At 41.7% G+C, this 20,124-nt stretch overlaps 1 protein-coding gene across 1 annotated transcript in view; it reads right to left on the bottom strand.

Annotated features, from left to right (window-relative positions):
• Window positions 1-654: 654 nt before the first annotated feature.
• Dhfr (dihydrofolate reductase) overlaps window positions 655-20,124 on the bottom strand; it is a 28,674-nt gene continuing 9,204 nt past the window's right edge. The window contains exons 4-6 of the mRNA XM_036206876.1: window positions 15,577-15,703; window positions 12,498-12,613; window positions 655-1,474 (exon numbers count right to left, since the gene is read on the bottom strand). Of these exons, the coding sequence (XP_036062769.1) occupies window positions 1,396-1,474; window positions 12,498-12,613; window positions 15,577-15,703 (322 nt within the window). The 3' untranslated portion in view covers window positions 655-1,395. The remainder of the gene's footprint in view (window positions 1,475-12,497; window positions 12,614-15,576; window positions 15,704-20,124) is intronic.

The following is a 20,124-nucleotide window of genomic DNA, read 5'->3' as shown; positions in this document are numbered from 1 at the left end:
CAGGGAACATTGGGGAAGACTTGGTGGAGAGAGTGAAAGGCCTGAAGGATAGGGAAGAGTGCTGTATGTATAACACTGTTCTCTGGACATCACACGGCCATTACACTCCTAAGCTCACAGCAGCTATGGTTATCTGCAGATCAATCCAGTCAACAGTCCAGCATGGATAGGAGAGGCTCATGAGGCTCCGTCCACAGTTGAAGAGCTATTGGCAACTGATGGCAGCTGGGTGTGTGTAGGTGTGGTCACTGCAGGCTGCCCATGATCCATACACCTACGATCATGAAGAACGCCTTAACTGTTTTCAATGGGTTACAAAAAACAAAACTGAGGATATGAAGGTAGGGAAGGGAGTGGAAGTGGGGATCTGGATCTACATATATGTGAAGTGAAAGATAAAAAAATTCTTTAAAAAAAGATTGTATTAATTAACAAGGCAGGTCTGAAAATACTATCTTTTTTGACCTGATGATATAAACCCTGCTGAGATGATAGGAAAGGCATTTTAATTCTCATTTTTTTCATTTTCGTAAAGTTTAGTTTCTAACTTATTAATTTTCATTTCAAGCAATATCCATTCTCAATTCATTATCTCTGAATTCTTAACAGCTATTATGCTTGCTAGTAGTTAATTTTTTTTTTTTTTTTTTTTTTGTAGAAAGCAGCCTATTCTTGTTCTGTCGCTGAAACATCCCTTGGAATCTCACTGAAGATGAGAAATGGAGAGGTTCAGGGTTTCAGACCTTACATAATCTCCCACCTGCTCCCTTCTCCATGGAACACAATGGAGAACTCAATTTACTGATTTTCTGTCTGAGTGAACAGAACTTTGCCGAGAGTGTGATGTGCACAGAATAATTCAGTCTCTACTTTGATCTACTTTTCTTTTAAAGTCTGAGTTCCAGCTCTGCTGTTTAAAAACCCATTTCCACCATTTGGACGTATCTGTCTAGCTCCTATCTCTATGAGCCCCCATATCAGCTCATGCTCTCAAGGGCTCTATCTCTTTGGGGTTTTCTCTTGTACACACACTACCCTATGCATCTTCCAGGGAGCCACTTGAGTCCACGTGGGAGGGGCATTGAGACCTTTACAGAAAGCAGGGTTTCTTAAAGTATATTTAATATAACCTGGTTAGATTGATGGAAATGAAAACATATTGTATAGAGTTATACAGGGGCTGTGGTGTGGCTTAGTAGCACAGCATTTGCCCAGCATGCATAGGGCCCCAGGTTCCAGCTCCAGCACCACAAAACAAACACTTCCCTCAACTGGCCCCCCAAAGAAAGAATTACTCATAGGTCTAAAGTCAACAGAAGTCCCATGGTCTTGTAAGAAGGAATAACTTTAGGAGGAAAGAGGAGAGCTTCAAGTCAGCCAGTGAGCACCTTCTTGTTAGTCTTTCTTTTCATAGACTTCAAATTTATACTTGATGCCCTCTTCCTCCTGGACTTCAGAAAGGACACCTGGGTATCTGGAAAAGAAGAAGGTTCATGACTTAGTTCTACATCCACTGAAGGCAGAACATATTTCCCCTGACTTCTCACGCAAGGGCACCCATACTGTGAAGTGAGAAAGGCTTTCCTGCCTTTGGTCACTTCAAAGTGGCAGGCCACTCCCGAGGTGAGTGAATATCCACATGTTCACAGCACATGGCAGCAGAAGGAAACCAGCCAGCTGTGGAAAGCTGGAAAACGCACAGCCCCATATATTATCCTTTAGTTCTGACTCATATTTTTTTCCTCAGAAATGAACCCCTTTCTATTTCTCGTCTATCTTTCCACTCTACCAATGAGCTACTAGGCAATTCCTTAGGAACTTTTTGCAAGTTATAGTTAAAATCACATTTCTAAGAAAAGAAAAACAAATTTATCTACAGCTGCTTAAAACTGAAGTTGATGGGTGGTGGCGCACGCCTTTAGTCCCAGCACTCGGAAGGCAGAGGCAGGCAGACCTCTGAGTTCAAGGCCAGCCTGGTCTACAGAGCGAGTTTTGGGACAGCCAGGGCTACACAGAGAAACCCTGTCACAACTCCCACCTCCAAAGAAAACAAAACAAACTGAAACAAACAAAAACTTCCCAAAGCCAAAAATTGAAGTTGTGTGCCCAGCATCTGGCAGATTCTTGGTTTCTGTTGACTTATGGACACTACATGGCTCTACTAAGCTGCATCCAGTGGCAAACTGTGACTGCGTTGTTAGAGCCACAGTGTCCTTGATTTCTGCATCGCTGGACCCTCACCTACTTAGGTCTCTAACTCAGGACCCTCTGGGCACTCAGTCTCCCAGTGAGCATTCCCATGTCCCTCCAATGTCAGCAGTGCCTTCCTGCCGTGCAGACTGCACCCCAGTCTATAACAGAGGGGGCCAGCAGCTGCCATTTTCGTATTTGCTTCCCCCGTGTACATGTCTCTGCTTGGCTGGCAGTCAAACCTTCTTCCTGGAGCAGCATGATGTCTGACATGCTCACTGCTCCACAAATGCTCCCTTCTAGTGTTAGGTATGACTCCAAACTCACTGTTGGCAAGGGCGCTACAGCAGACTTTAAAATGTCTTGTGATACAGCATGTGCTGATGAGGAATTACAGACGTTAGTTATAATGTGGAAAAATTCCTATGTCAAAGTAAGAAGCTCTCCTATTCGCCAACCGTTTTCTAGTGCTGCTGGTCACCCTTTGTAGGACTTCGGTCTTCAGAGCTGCTGGTCACCCTTTGTAGGACTTCCGTCTTCAGAGCTGATTTTACTAGGACAATTTTCGACTATGATTTCAGAAAATCATAGCTGGAATGAAGTCGGAAAAAGTCACATTTGAGCATTGTGTGTGTGTGTGTGTGTGTGTGTGTGTGTGTGTGTGTGTGTGAAATTCAGCACCAAGACTGTCAGTTACTAAGACAAAAGCAGAGCACCACAGGGTTCTTTCTAAAGCCAAGAATAATAAAATCTTACGTACGACCAGCTGAGTATACTTGGGAGTCATGGTATTAATGGCAATTTTACTGTGAAACTAAGACTGAACTCTCCTTAAATTTAATTTCTTTTCTTCTAGTATCTTTTGGACTTTTTAATAATGGTTATAATTACAATCACAATTCTAAACTTTCTTGTGGTTTTTTTTTTTTTTTTGTTGTTGTTGTTGTTTTTGTTTTTTTTGAGACAGGGTTTCTCTTTGTAGTTTTGGTGACTGTCCTGGATCTCGGTCTGTAGACCAGGCTGGCCTTGAACTCACAGAGATCCACCTGGCTCTGCCTCCTGAGTGCTGGGATTAAAGGTGTGCGCCACTGCCACCTGGCTTTCTTGGTTTTGAGATAGGATCTTATTCTGTATCTCAGGCTGGCTTTGAATTTGCAGGCTCCTGAATACTGAGATTATAGTAGTGAACCACTGCCCCAGCTTAATGTCAAACAAACTCTTCTTGAGAACTCTACTTGGACTGTGTGTGCAAGTGCATATGTGTGCAGGTGTGTGTGGTCTATGTACACATTCTTGTGGGGGCCAGAGATGTTTTCCCAACGCTTCCTATTTGCTAATCATTTACATTGCTAGTACTTTTTAACAACTGAGCCATCTTCCCAGCCCAGGACTTGGCCTTTAGAGTTCAAGGCTCACAGGAATTGGTGTACTATTTATTGTTAGGCTCTACCCACACATCCTCCTATTTAGAATCTTCAAGCATTACGAGTCAATAAACAGCAGCTTTGAAATAATGAAGGGCCACAGCAATCTGGAGATGATTTGGTAGGAGATCTCAGAGGCAAACTGAATTGTTGAAACAGTTCTTAAGCAAACAAACTCCAACTAAAATAAAATGGGTATTGTACCAGAAGCACAGGCTCTCCTGGAGATTTTGGGCAAGTATGCCTGCATCCTGGAAAGTCAAGAGATAGAGGGGTCAGTAGAGAAAACATCAGTGCACCTAAAATCTACTCCATGGTGTTCACTGATGAGGGGCATGGGTCCTAGCTTTGGGACCAACTACCAACTTGGTTGTGGTGTGGAAGAAGTTTGTCTTCCAAAGCAGCATGTTTTAAAAGCCTGGATGATGTGGGAGGTGGTGGTGGACCTTTACGTGGGACCTAGGTTAATGGGAAGTGTGCCCTCAGAAGGGAACACGAGACTCCAGTTCTCTCTCTGCTCCCTGATTCCAAGTATGATTGCTCCCTCTAGGAAGCCTGTCACTGTGGAACACCTGCTACAAGGCCTTCACTAGCAGCAAGGCTGAAGCCTATAGCATGCCTTTGAGGTTCCATAACTGTGAGCTAAACATCCCTTTCCTAAAGTTAGCTTGCCCCAGGCATTCTAAATCTACAGTGATGAAAACCATGGGCTAGCACAGCTTCTAAGGGCCCCCCTTTGTCTTATTTATTTATTTTGGAGCTCATTAAACAGAATACTGCTGATATGAAACTTTTGGACCTGCTGGTTTGGTTGAGGCCTCATGAAATTTGAGGCAGAAAAATTTCTTCCAAGCAAGATCAATGAGAGCAGACCCGCCAGGGATGAGGCGGGCTGGGCCTGACCGGTGCTGTGGAAGAACAATGGCAGAGGCGGACTTACAGGACAAGAAGGCATGGGAAAACCACCGCTGTGAGAACAGGAACCCGGTTCTCAGGCCTCTGACTAGTGATGCGGCACCATTCATTCTGCACTCACAGTCTTGCTTTTTTTTGTTTTTAACCTTTCTAGAGCTTTATTGAGAGAGAGAGAGAGAGAGAGAGAGAGAGAGAGAGAGAGAGAGAGAGGCAGAGACAGGGAGAGAGACTGCGCCGAGGGGGGAGTATGGAAGAAGAGAGGAAAGAGAGCCACTGTCTTGCTTTTATTTTTACTTCATTATAGTAGTGATTAAAAAAGCAAAAACTGCCGGGGAGTGGTGGCACATCTTTAATCCCAGCACTCGGGAGGCAGAGCCAGGTGGATCTCTGTGAGTTCGAGGCCAGCCTGGTCTACCAAGTGAGTTCCAGGAAAAGGTGCAAAGCTACACAGAGAAACCTATCTCAAAAAAAAAAAAAAAAAAAAAAAAAAGCAAAAAGCTGTATTAACATAAGAGTAATATACTCAGTTAATGGAGACAATGGGGGTCAAAATGAGTGGTAAAGAGTTTGCCACTCAAGTAGGAAGGCCTGAGACTCCACCAAAAAGAAAAAAAAAAAAATATATATATATATATATATATATATATATATATATATATATATATATATATATATATATATATATCAGATGTGGTGGCAAGGGTATATTTCCAATGCTGTGGAGGTAGAGACAGGAGAAGCTTGGGGGGGGTTTGTTGGCCAATCAAGCAATTGAATGAATTCCAGGCAAGGGCAGACCAGTCTCAAAGAGGATGTGCTGCTGAGGATGGCACCTGAGGGTGTCCTCTGGCCTCAATGTATATCACACACATGCATACACATGCACAAACATATAACCCCTCCCCACATGCGCGCGCACGCGCGCGTGCGCGCACACACACACACACACACACACACACACACGCACACACGGCTCAAGGATGGTTGTGGAAAAGGGGTTGGGAAGAATGGAAGAGACAGAGACTAGTGGACAGCTGCAGAACAGTTGTGTTTCTGGACATGAGAGGGCTGTGGCACATAAGAGCTCACACTGGCTGCATTAGACCTCTACAAGATCTAGCCAGGCAAAGTCTAAGCTTGGGTGAGAGAGGAAGCCAAGGTGCCCCATCCCTGGCTGAGGAGCTATTGACCACTAATGGCCATGTGGAGAGGAAGAGTCATTTTTCTTCTGGGATTTTGCCTCTGAGAGGTACCCATGCTCCAATAGTGACTCCACAGTCATGCACACACTGGCTGCATTAAGTGGACTCAGTGAGTTAAAAAAAAAAAAAAAAAAAGACATAACAAAAAACAAAACAAAACACGAAATTCTGAGGAACTAGTGGTTGGGTGTGTAGGAGGAATTAGAATGGATAAAATGGTGTGTGGATTTGATCATTTGCTTTTCTTTTTTCTTTTTGGTTTTTCGACACAGGGTTTCTCTGTGTAGGTTTGGTACCTGTCTTGGATCTTGCTCTGTAGCTCAGGCTGGCCTTGGATTTACAGAGATCCACCTGGCTCTGCCTCCTGAGTGCTGGGATTAAAGGCCCGGCGATCATTTACTTTTTAAAAACATAAATACAAATTAAATCCACACATGTAAACTTCCTGGGGAATGATGGGAAAATAAGAGAGTGGAGAATATTAGAGCTCATTTTTGGATATTAGGGAGAAACAAGAAGTTCCCCAGTGTATAGAGGCTCAGAGACAAAGGCCCAGAACTGATCAATGCCCCTATCTTTCAGACAGTGTCCTCCCTTGGCTGGCTAGTTTTTATGTCAACACAAGGTGGGGTACCCCACCTGGGAGGTAGGAATCTTAATTGAGAAAACGTCCCCACCAGATTGGCCTGTAGGCAAGCCTGTGTGATAACTTAATATGAGTGGATCCAGTGGGTGGTGGTACTCATGGGCAGGTGGCCCCGGGGCATATAAGAAAGCAGGCAGATAAGCCTTGAGGAGCAAGCCAGTAGGCAACACTAGTTCCTGCCTCCAGATCCTTCCCTGATTTCTTTTCATGATGGACTGGTACCTGGAAGTATAAGGTAAAATGAACCCTTTCTTCCCTGGGTTGCTGTTGGCCATCATCTACCACAGGAGTCAAAAGTCTAACTAAGACACTTACTGTTCAGACATTTCCTTTTTTTTCTAGTCTGAAAGGAAGACAAACCTACTTAAGGTCTCCCCTGTGGATTGTAACCCCTGTGGTGGTTGAACAATCCTTTTACAGGGGTCGTCTAAAACCATGTGCATATCAGATATTTACACTGATTCATAACAGTAGCAAATTTACAGTTATGAAGTAGCAACGTAAATAACTTTATGGTTGGGGGTCACCACAATATGAGGAACTGCATTAAAGGGTCTCAGCAGTAGGCAGGTTGAGAACCTCTGCCTTAGGGAATCCTCTCTACTCCACCTTAAGGAGGCTGTTGTGATGTTAGCACAGAGAACAGGTGGCTATCAAATGCTGTGATGGAACAGGTGTTTAGTTCCTGTGGAGTGTTGATTAGAACATCCATGTCACAGCAATGGCCTTGTCCCGTCTCAGTCCACACACCACAAACTCCTGGGATAGGAAAGAACCAGCACACACTCCTCAGCTTTTCCAAGCAAGCACAGGAGACATAACTTCCTAACTCACCTGGCAAGTCAACATATCCGATTCCAAGACTGGCTGAACACATGACAAAGAAAATCACACAACAAATGTCTCTTTGGGATACAAATGCAAAAATCCTTAATAAAATGGTAGCAAACTGATTCTACCAACATATTAAAAATATCACGTATAATTACCAAGCAGAAGTGACCTCAGAAGTGGAGAATTAGTTTACTATGAAACCCAATCATGTAATATACTGTATTAATAGTGTCAAATGGTTCAGAAGAACCATGCAGCAAAATCCTACAGCCCTTCAATAGCAAAGCACTTACTGAACTAGAAACCACCTTCCTTATCGTGATAAAGTCCCACGCTTTCCCACTAGGACCATGAACAAGACAGTAGGATGTTTGCTCTAATTTCCTGTTCATCCTGCCGGAGGCTCTGGACCAGATGACTGGGCAAGAGAAAGAAATAACGAACATCAGACCAAATGGAGGAAGAGGAGCTGCGGTCGACCTAACACAGGGCAGCTCTTACTTTCATCTTTATTCCATTATCCCAGTGCTGAGACTGCACTAACAATTAGAGCTAGAAATTCTAGCTCTAAAGAATGTTATACAACCATCAACAAGTATATACAACTATTAAGCTCTAACTAAGAAGTTGAAGGACATCAGATCACTAAACAGTGACTCATCATTTTATACACCAGCAGTGAACAGTCTGAAAACAAAGCCAGAGCATCAAAAGGAATAAATACACTTGAAGGGGTGCAAGATACGGAGTGCAGTAAAGCATTACTTACTGGACGAGAGTAAAGATCTACCTATGTGAAAAGCTCCAACACGCTCAAGGTTTCAAACACCGTATTTGGAGACTGTCCTCTTCAGTGCTCTCCAGATACAATACCTATGAGCATCCTAGATTGCTTCCTGTCAGAAACTGGCATACTGATCATAAAATTCAAATGGAAACCCAAGGGGCCCAGAACAGCAAAAGCAACCTTGAAACGGAACAAAGCTCAAAGGTTTATGCCTCCTGAGTACAAGCGATGGTTATATGGTTATATGCAAAAATTACTAACGATGGTTATATGCAAATAAGCCAAGTGAGGTAGGTATAATTCCAACCCCTGAGAAATGGAAGCAGGTGGTCAAACTGGGCTAGTCAGTAAGTTCCAGGCCAGCCTGGGCTACATGAGACCCAGTCTAAACCCAAACAAAACCATATAGTAGTAGTACAATGGCACACATAGACCAAAGAGATAGGAACGGGAGTCCAGAAAAATACTTTGGCATTTACAATCAAGGCCATCTATGAACACAAGGAAACACAGCAAGACCACTGAGTTACTCAGCCTCAACTGGTGATGTCATGACATGTGCCTGTGCCAGCAAAGGTCTTGGTTTGCTTTTTTAAAAGTCAGGAAAGTCACAGTGTCATTTGTCAAGGATCCTTAAGGGTTAACACCATGGAAAAATTCTGATTAAAAACAGTGAGCATTAGAATGGTATTTGAATGAAGCTGATCACATAGCAGTCTGTTCTTGTTAGTAGAAAAAAAGAGAGAGAGAGAGAGAGAGAGAGAAAGGAATTATGGGAGAGCTGAGTCCTATATTCACATAATGTGAGAATTCACAATTTAAGTAGAAAACACACAGGGTGTTATTTTCAGATAAACATTTTATGAAATGTCTGACTATGGTTTTCTTTTAAAACTTCAGGAGCCTATGCAAAGCCTGGAGTTAAGCTGCTGATGGTGTGTGATTTCCTGTTTACTTTAGAATGAAGAGGCCAAGGAAATCACTAAATATAGAATTTATGAGATCCAAGACTGTAAATCCATAAAGTAATAAGACTATTATTCTAAAGCTTACCTATCCATTTATCTAGACTAAGTTGTTAATGTTTCTTTAGGGGATGTGTAAAAAACAAATTCACACTCATGGGATAGTTACTAGTATGATGGTCTTTTATTTGTACTGAAATGTAATTTTACTTGTATGTTAATAAATGAAGTTGCCTGGGGGTCAGAGCTAATAGCAAGCTATAGCAGAAGTTGGGTGGTGGTGATGCACACCTTTAATTCCAGCACTTGGTCGGCAGAGCTAGGCAGATCTCTGTGTGTTCAAAGATACAGCCAGCATGGAGACACACGCCTTTAATCTCAATACCAACCTTAGAAGACCTGGAGTTATGTATAGATGGGCAGTGACGAGGAGGTCATGTGGTTGGGTTTACAACCAATGAGAAGGCAGAACAGAAAGTCAATAAAAGGACAGACACACAGGAAGTAGGCCTCTTTGCTGAGGGGAAGGACAGCAGTGGCAGTGAGGGTAAAAAAGGGTTTTTAGCTCTTAGCTACTGCTCTGACCTCTTGGACTTTTAACTCTGCAATTGGCTCTGTGTTTATTATTTAATAAGACTGTTCATCTACATTTGGCGCCCAACATGGGGCACTAGATGTAGCATGAATCTTAAATGGTCTTATTAATGAGAACAAACCTGAGGCCAGTTATTGGAGTGAATGCTGGAAGATCAGAGAAGCAGAACAAGCCACAGCTACCTCACCTCGCCAATTCCTCAGCTGACCCCATTTCCTCAGACTGGAAGCCTCTGAGTTCTCATCTGAATGGGTCTCAGATGAACTGCTGCTAGAAGCCTAAAAGCTTAACCAGTCAAATGCTTCTAGTTTCTGGTCTTCCCGCCTTATATATCTTTCTGCTTTATGCCATCACTCCCTGGGATTAAAGGCTTGCTTCTTGAGATTAAAGGCACGTGTCAACATGCCTGGTTGTTTCCAATGTGGCCTTGAACTCACAGATCCAGAGGGATTTCTGCCTCTGGAATGCTAGGATTAAAGGTGTGAGTCCCACCGCCTAACCTCTATGTTTAATATTGTGGCTGTTCTGTCTCTGACCCCAGATAAGTTTATTAGGGTGCACAATATTTTGGGGAACACAATACCACCACATACTAGACACAGTTGAGACTATCTAGAGAAATGTGTTAAGAACTGGTCTAAAAGTGTTGATATAAGTAACTTTTTCTTTTGCCTTCTATAGCTAACAGTGTAAAGTGCTTTTAAATGAAAATGCTCCCAGGTTTCCAAATCAGGGGGCTTCCTGCTGGAATCACAAGCTTAGCTTTTCTTTTGCAACTTCCCAACCGTGGCCACTTTAACCTCTGACCCCTCAGCTTTCACCCAAACCCAGACTCCTTGTTCCCCCCAGTGACTTTGCCATGGAGCTGGGACAATGTCCCTGGCCTCTCCTGGATCACAGAATATGCTCACTTCCTCCTTGCCTCAGGCTCTGCACTCCCCGTACGTTTCCTGCTCCTGGACCACTCTTCCTGCTGCTGTGTGGCTGTTTCTTGGGAGAGGCTCCCTCATGCTGCAGTTTCCACCAGAGTCCCTGGGCTTGTCAAGAAGCTGTCTCCAGGATGGGCAGCAGCATCAGCAGGCAGAATCAACACAGCTTTCAGACAGGCCTCACTCCCCTAGAACCAGTGACAGCTGTGCCAGGTGCCACCCAAACCATTAAACCCGGAACATTTCCAAGTCCATTAAAGTTGCTATAACATATCTTTTTAGGGATACAAACTTCTACTTCAGATAGGGCACTGGCAACAGACCAAAGAAATGACTCTCTAAGTTTAGCTTGGTGAACTAGTGATTTCTTTTGTGTGACTTCAGGAGCGTGGGTGACTGACTAAAAAGCAGCTGTGCAGAGCCTACACTAATACTTCTCCTTCCTCGGGGAGGGCACGTTGCAGTTCAGAAGAAACAGCTGTGTAACAGCAGCTGAAGAAAGTTTTCTTAAAGACCAGAACATTGGCAAACTCTGTAACTCATCTGTGTGTGTAGTTTATGCTGAGCCTCCGATTATAAAAGTAAACGAACATACATCATGTGAGAAAAGGCACTACATTCTTATGCCGTAGAACATGGAGAGATCTAGCTGGCACTCAACTAGAAGTTCATTCCTAGTGGCCAGCATTCACAGTGCTGGAAGGTGATACACATGCTACCAGAAGAGAAGTGAAATCATCAGTCTCACCCACTTGGAACTCTGTGAGCGACAATAGCAACATGGTTCAGTATCAATAGTGGCATGAGTGTTACCAGAGTAAGCAACCAACTGCTGTTTTTGTTTGTTTGTTTGTTTTTTGAGACAGGGTTTCTCCGTGTAGCTTTGTGTCTTTCCTGGAACTCACTCTGTAGCCCACGCTGGCTTCGAACTCACAAAGATCTGCCTGGCTCTGGCTCCCCAGTGCTGGGATTAAAGGCATGTGCCACCACTGCCCCCAGGTGCCTTTTTTTTTTTTTTTTGATTTAAGACTTACTCCATGAGATGGAACCCATACCTGACATTATCAACAAGGCTAAGAACCTGAAGCCAGATAGGTCATTGGCCCTAGGGGAAAACCTACTACTATTTATTATTCTTCTCAACTCATACAGCAATATAATTACTCTCAATAACTTATTGGTTGTACCCATTAGATACACTCATGGATGTTCAGCTCTCATCAGGGAAGTTTCTTCTTGCAGCAGAAACCCACAACTGGTCAACATAGAGAGAATAAGAGACTCTGGGATACTCAGCCCTAAATTTGATGTCTGTATTGCATACACTTCTTCCCTCAGGGCTCAGTGATCTACACAGAAAAGGATCCAAAAGACTGTAAGAGCCAGAGGTGGTGGTGACTTCAAGGGAACTGTCTTCCAGACACGCCAGGGCAGATGCACATGTCAGCTCACAGTGGTTGAGACAACATGCACGGGACCCGCACAAGCTGAAGGCAGAGAAACCCCAGATGAGGGGTAGGGAGTGGGTACAAACCCCACCTTCACCAAGGAGCTACCGGCAACGGATACCCACCGGGAGAGGGAAAGTTAGTTTTCTGCAATTAAACAGTGTTTATCAACCACACTCCAGGGCAGGCCCTGTGTTCTGAATGGTCAGTCAGCCAGTGCAGACTAGACTGTGTTCTTTTGGTTTTTGTTCTCAAAGAGAGAACATGATCTGGAAGAAGGCGAGGGAGGGTAACGAATATGATACAAATCCAAATCCAAAAGTAAATAAAATATTATTAAAAAAGTATCTTTCTATATAGCACGTTTGCTACTTCAGATCAAATCTGGAAAAAGTGACTCTTCTCTGTAATCCTTTTTCCTTTTTTTATTTAAGTCATGGGTTCTGTCGTGATGTGTTAATTTTCATACACATGTCATTGTACTTTGTCCTTACCTGATCCCCCGTTTTTCTGTAATTAGTTCCTAAAGTGCTTCTGACTAATTAATAATTGTAGTACTTACTCTGGGAGAAGTTTATATTTCTCCAAATCAATGTCTGGGAAAAACGTGTCACTTTCAAATTCTTGCATGATCCTTGTCACGAAGAGTCTGAGATGGCCTGGCTTATTCATGGCTTCCTTTAAAAGAAAACAGAAGGTATCACTCTCCTTGACCCGTGTTGAAAGACAAAGAGACTAGAAGATTCTTGCCAGTTAAGTTTGTACTAGGCATTAAATCCATGCTTACAGTTTCTCAAACAATATATATGAAATATTTTGAAAAATATTTGTTTATATTATTATTATTTTTCGAGACAGCGTTTCTTTGTAGCTTTGGAGCCTGTCCTGGAACTTACTTTGTAGACCATGCTGGTCTTGAACCCACAGAGATCTGCTTGACTCTGCCTCTCAAGTGCTGGGATTAAGGTGTGCGCCACCACTGCCCACCCTTGTTTGTATCATTTTAAATTATGTGTACATGGTATGCGTCTTTGTATGGGTTTTGTGTGTGGGAACAGGTACCTGTGGGAGCCAGCAGAGCTGGAGTTACAGATGGTTGTGAGCACCTGATGTGGCTGCAGCAAACTGAAGTTCAGTCTCTGGAAAGCAGCGAGCATCTTAACCACTGAGCTTCTCTCCAGCTCCTCAATCTGACCACACACAGCCTCTATTCTAAAGCTTCAGGTACGTCGAGGATGGCGACTAGTCATAATTAGTAATCATGAAAATGCATTCTGGTCTTTAGTTTATTAAAATTCTTTTTTAATTTAGGCATTCAGTGTGGCTGTTGTCCTTTGCTCTTTTAAGACGTCACCCCTCACTACCTACGTGCTTTTCCAGAGAAGTCTGCATCTGTACACTTGAATAAGAAAACACTTTTGTGAAATCTTCACTGTTGAAAACACCATGGGAACACTTGGGACACCATTTCTTTAAAATACTTCATTTGCTCATTCACTTATTTGTGTGCCATTGTGGGTAAATGGGCCTGTATGTGGATAGGCCAGGAGAGGGTATGGACTCACTCAGAGTTGGAACTGTGGGAGTTTACAGGCTGGCCTGCTTGTTCTGTGTGTGCTGGGATCTGAATCCTGGTCCTCAGGACTGTGTAGTAAGAGCCATGTCTCCCATCCAGTATACCTTATTACTCTGTCCTTACCTAGAAATGCCCCCATTAGCAGGAGATTCCCCTTGCCTCTTACTGCTAATAACGGCACTCAGTCTTTTTCGGTTCATGACTTTTCCAACCAGTGTCTATAATGTTAATTTACATTATTTTTGTTATAATTAATGTTAATCTCATAATTAACATTAGTTCTGTAATTTATAACCAACAAAGTACAGTGACACTGTGTTTATCAACCATGCTCCAGGGCAGGCCCCATGTTCAGGAGTTGCCTTGGGAGAAATGCCTTATATTTTTAAAGGGAAGGATGATACCTAAGTGCAGATCTGAGAAAGCATTAGTAACCACTGATCTTCAAACACACAGAGGAGGGGAAAAACACTCTGTCTATATAAAATTTCAAGTTGTTCTTCTTAATTTCCAAATACTAGCAATATTTCAATATTTTAGCTTATGTTAAATCATTTTTATCATTGCTGCAACCAAATAAATACCTACTAGTTCCCACTGTGGCCCAAACCAGAAAGCTGACGGACCACAGCTGCATCTGATGTTCTTCATCAAAGCAGGTGAGCTCTCAGTAAAGGGCTCTATGGTGCACATTGCAGGCTGGCAGGGCCATAGGCTTCTTACTCTTACAGCAAAAGCAGCCATGGACGGAACGAAAATGAGATGGTGATGCTCCACTTTACCAGCTGCCATGGAGGACAGGCCACAGGTACTACAACATGGGAGACTGTAGTGGTATTTGCTCCGCCCACGACAAAGGAGGCGATGCTTCTGCCCAGCCCCACCCCATAGCCCAAGGTCATGGGCAGCACAGATACCACTACCTGCAGGCCTTTACGTCCTTAATGTAGATCTAATTACATAAGTGCACTTAGCACTTACTGTTTACAGAATATATTTTAATATGAGACAACGCTACAGAAACAGGAATGTGAGACACAGAGTGTTTATAATCAGCTTAGGAATCTGAAATTCTTCTTTTTCAAATCATTTCTATGTATATATTAACATATGCCCCAAAGGGGCAGAACTGATTTTTCTTCCTCATAAATGTTAATCTTTCCAAAGAATATCCAAACAAACTGGGAGTCAGTTGGTACCAAATGACACCAGGAAAAGCATATTTTCTGCTTCACACACTATTTTCCACTAGGATATGAAACCATGCCATGCTCCTCTGCCCTCACATTGCATGGAGGTTGCTGAGGACAGGCTTTCTATCTGATTGCATGTGCAGACCAAGAGCCCATGCTCTTCTCAGTACAGCATTTATCCTGGAGCCAAAGGCACAGCAGCCCACCCAGGGCACAGCTGGGGAGTAGAAAGTCATGTCATATACGCACGATGCTCAAGAAAGTAGGCTGGTCTTTAAACTGGAAACAACCAGTATTTTGAATTGTAAATGACTAGCAAGTGGGAAGATCTTTGCCAAAGAACACAGGAAGAATAAGATCTAGGGATCTACTGAGCTGCACAGTGACTGTGATTAGGGACAATGTCTTACTGTGCTCTTGAAATTGCTGGGAGTTGATTTTAAGTGTTCTCATCATCAAAAATAAGCGAGGTCATATATCTCAATTTATCCACTCTACAAATGCATGTATCAGATAATCTGATTATTTGCCAATTTAAAAAAGGCATTATAATTGATGGGAGTTGATGAGTTGGGGTAGGGGTGTTTGGGAAGAAGAGGCAGTAGGGGGGTAATATGACTAAAGCATATATGAAATATGTCACAACATCATAAAGAAATATATGGTTATATATAGAAAACATCAATACAGGAGAATAGACTGGTATGAAGTATAAATTTTATGTTTATGTTTGTATTTATTTCATATGACATTGTCAAGTAATTCACTTCGACAATTCGTCTAGCTTACAGCTGGGTAATGTGCTACTTCCTGCGGTCATGGTTAGCAGCAGGGAAGGATATTCCTTTCTACTTACACATAACTCTACTTACCTTGTAAACAGAACTTCCCCCAACTATCCAAACCATGTCTACTTTATTTGCTAACTCTGGTTGTTCAATAAGTTTTAAGGCATCGTCCAGACTTTTGGCAAGAAAATGAGCTCCTTGTGGTGGTTCCCTGAGGTTTAAAAAAAAAAGAATTATGATTATTGTAAAATCCTGTCCATCCTAGTCAAATATGGAAGCAGTCGGTACAAAATGAATTATGAAAACCAGTTTTTTTTTTCAGACAGGGTTTCTCTGTGTAGTTTTGGTACCTGTCCTGGATCTTGCTCTGTAGACCAGGCTGGCCTCGAACTCATAGAGATCTGCCTAGTTCTGCCTCCCGAGTGCTGGGATTAAAGGCATGCATCATGCACCACCACCACCTGACTTGAAAACCAATTCTTTTAACACAAAGTACTTAGAATGTATGGCCAATGTCCAGCATCCATCCACTCTACATTTCATACTCGAATGGTTCACAAAACTGTATGTGACATCTCATTGTATATATAGTGAAAAAAAATCTCAACAGTAGTTGTCCATGATGTTACGTGGTGAAGGTTACCTGGGATGGAGAATGAGGGACTTTCTAGAGGTTTAATAGGGTTGAGTTATGTGAATGTATGTCTTTGTCAACACTTAGCCAATGTGCACTTATGACTTCTGCATCTCATTGTATTAACGCTTATCGCAACAACATGCAAGAGCAACACGGAATTCAGGCTAATGATACACGAGAGGATTTTGGGACATATACTTATTCTGCCCTTTATTTTGAAATGTGCAAACACCAGCTGGATGGGTGACAACGGTGACAAGGTCAACACAGGCAAGACTTAGTGGCAGTCTTAAATATTAGACAGGATATACAAATGACTAGAAGAATCTGCAGCAGCGTTCAGACTGTTAATGTATATGGGGAAAAACTTCCATGTTTTGAACAACACAGAAAGGACAGAAAGTATTTGAGAATGAGCTTGTTACCAGTTACATAACTAATAATACTGAGAAAGGAAAAAGTTAAATACCTTTACTGCTTCTGCTGACGAGCTCAAATTTTGGGACTCTTATGGAGAGGGGAGGTGCAATTCCCTTTATAAATGAGGAAACTTATACATAGTGATTAGAAAGAGAACAGAAATTATTAATTCAATGTCAAGTTCTTAGCTGGTGCTTCAAAAGGACTACTTACATAATTGTCTTTGAACTTGTAGTTGTAACAATGATTAATCAAGAACTAATGGGGACTATTCACCTTCCTAGGTGCATTCTCCTCTTCCTGATTTCTATTTTACTCTTTCCACTCTTTGTCATATGTAAGGGAATTAAGATAGAGCAAAGAATACATTTGGACTTATGTTGGAAGAAAAACAAAACAAAACAGAGGCCAAGGTGAGTTGAATGAGCTATCACCAAAGGGATGAGGGTACCTTCTGGGACAAGACAGGCTATGACAGTGTTGAAGGACAGAATGGGAACTAGAAGACATAAAGATTCAGTCATGGAAGGAGATGATTCAGTTAATAAACAGTCCATGACTGGACTGGTCAGTGGGTTAACAGAATGCTCAAGTTAGGATGGCTATAGGAGATGAAATAGAACCAAAAATGGTGATTAAGGAGCTGATTCGCACAACTGAGGGCAACATGGTCTCCAGGTTGACAGGAATGCTTCGTGGGCTTGGCATGCCCGAGGCCCTGGGTTTTATCCCCAGTACACATGAGGGACTAGTAAGAAATCACCAGTGAAGTCCTGAACTCAAGAGGAAGGGCGCCCACTGCTTCAGAGAACCTTCTCTAGGGTCCAGAGTCTGAGTTACAGTCATGCACAGCTGAAGAACTTTCATGCTCCCAATTAGAAAAGGGGTCCATGGAAAAAGAAACTGGAATGCCTTCTAGTAACCTCTGGGTACTTGATTAGTTAATCTACTCAGTCTAAGGACTGAACAACTCAAATCCTTCCCTTCCCAATGGTGAAGGGAAGTGTTTGAAGCTGTAGTTGATTACCTGGATAATCCAATAGGACTATAACCAGCTTGGAGAGAAGAGCAGAGGATTAAAGAAATAAGGAAGGTGAATCATTTTACGTCTGACTGAAGTTTTTATCTTTCCTTCATAGTGTTTATATCTACTGAAAAACACAAACTCCACTTGAATTTCAGTGACTTTTTGCTTATGAATCCTAGAATCTAGCAACTGATCCTGAAATCCTGGCTTCCTCTCTAAGGGCAAACTCTAAATTGGTTGGTTTAAATATTTTTTGATACCCCCAAAGAACATTTAGACCCACAATCTCCTGAACTCACTCATAGAAAGTTGATGCGTCTGCTTTGGGGGGCCAGAAACCTGTCTTTTTTTCTAAAGCTTCCCATGAGGCTCTTAACTCCTTCCTTCCTGCCAAGTCAAAATTTCCCCAGAATGCACGTAAAATTATATATATATTTAAACAAATGTCACTGATGTTTGTTATCATTAAAAGAGTTTGAAGAACACTGACTCCTAAATGCTTTATTTGATATTCCAAAGATCTTGACAATAGTATCCTGAGATCTTCATTGCATTGAGGTTAAGAAATGTGTGTGTGTGTGTGTGTAGGATATGTGTACCTTCATGCAAGATAGGAAAAATACAAGGTGGTTTACCACTTTCTAGAATGTTTTCATATTGTTGTTGTTGTTGTTTTTTTTTTTTTGAGCTGAGGATTGAACCCAGGGCCTTGTGCTTGCTAGGCAAACGCTCTACCAGTGAGCTAAATCCCCAACTCTCATATTGTTGTTTTAATTAAGCTTATATAAAATCTTGATCATATTTTCTTTCTCTCTCGCTCTTTTTTTTTTTTTTTTTTTTTGGTTTTTTGAAACAGGGTTTCCTCTGTGTAGTTTTGGTGCCTGTTGTGGATCTCACTTTGTAGACCAGGCTGGCCTTGAACTCAGAGATCTGCTTGGCCCTGCCTCCCGAGTGCTGGGATTAAAGGCGCATGCCAACACTGCCCAGCCCGTATTTTCTCTTTTTAATAAAAAAGAAATTCATGTTCATTTACCCATTAAAGGAGAAAAAAAAAGAGACATTTGATTATGAAAGCTGCTAGATTAAACCTACCTATATATTTTAAAAATATCTTGACTTCAAAATTTAAGTCAAAAGATATGTTACTTTGGGAAAGAATTTCTGCTTTTATTTTTATAGGAAATGAGAGGCTCTGGATTCATTCTAGGTTAAGAAAAATCAGGTTTGATCCAGGAAGACCCCCTGAAAAATCTCCAATGGGAATAGATGTAATGATAGGATAAAAGGATATATTATTGAATCTAGTTTAATACAAAAAACAACTATTAATCTTAGATATTTACATTAATATGGATTTTAATACAAATTTAATTTTGTTATACTGTATGTATATTTCTACTCTTGTTTAGGGTATTATTTTATGCAGCTCATTTAAAAATGTGATATATAATTAAGAAATTCAGATTAATAGTCATCTATAATAGCAAACATAGTCATGTCAGTTAGGTTTTCAAGGTTATACAGATATATTTCAGATAGATAGGTAATCTTCAAACACTTCAAAGACCTTCAGAATATGGCATTTAAAATGTTTTAAGAACTTAGACTTTTCTTGACAGTGAGACATAGCTGCTCCTGGCAGCACCAATTACTTCAAAGAGGATGATGGGGATTAAAGAAACCCCACATGGAGTTTGTTTTCTTTATGGCAAAGCTAGCCATGTGGGCAAAGAAACTGCCCTTGCCTCAATTACTGACAGTTACTGTCCGAACAACCAACAGGACACAAGAAGGGCAACTGCCTAACTTTGCCAAGACAAGGTAGGACAGCCCTTCAAAATTCACTACTTCACAGGAAAGTCTGTCAGATATGTAGGCCTAGAGGCCAGAGTTAGATGCCCCAACACTGCAAAGAAACTCTGGGTGACTGTCCAGGCAGCTTGAGGTCTCTGTTGTTAGGTAACATTTTACCCTTCTGGGATCTTTGGTGGATTTGAAGACTAGATAGTTATAATTATAGTTTTCCTTAGTTATGATAAAAATATTAGATATAAAATTTTGGACTCACAAAGATAAGATAGATGATAGAGTATTTTCTTTAATTTTGCCAAATATAGACATTGTATCTCTAATTCTTACTTGATAACTACTTTTGTTGTATATAATCTTACCATGTTAAAGTTAAAACCTTCCTTTTTAATTAGATAAAAAGGGGGAAATGCTGTGGAATAATCCTCTTGTACACTGTAAAGATTTGTCACGCAAATTGGCTTAATAAAAAGCTGATTGGCCAGTAGCCAGGCAGGAAATATAGGCAAGGTGACCAAACTAAAGATGATGGGAAGTGAAGGCTGGAGTCAGGAGTTGCTGGCCAACACAGAGAAGCAAGATAGAATGCCATACTGAGAAAAGGTAAAAAGCCCATGTGGCTAAACACAGATAAGATTTATGGGTTAATTTAAGTGTAAGAATTAGCTAGTAACAAACCTGAGCTATCAGCTGTGCATTTATAATTCATATTCAACCTCTGAATCGGTTATTTGGGCCT

This window comes from Onychomys torridus, chromosome 15, assembly GCF_903995425.1.
Source record: "Onychomys torridus chromosome 15, mOncTor1.1, whole genome shotgun sequence".
In the NCBI taxonomy this organism is placed as follows: Eukaryota; Metazoa; Chordata; class Mammalia; order Rodentia; family Cricetidae; genus Onychomys; species Onychomys torridus.
The sequence above is the reverse complement of the archived record's forward strand: the minus strand, read 5'-3'. Positions and strand labels throughout refer to the sequence as shown.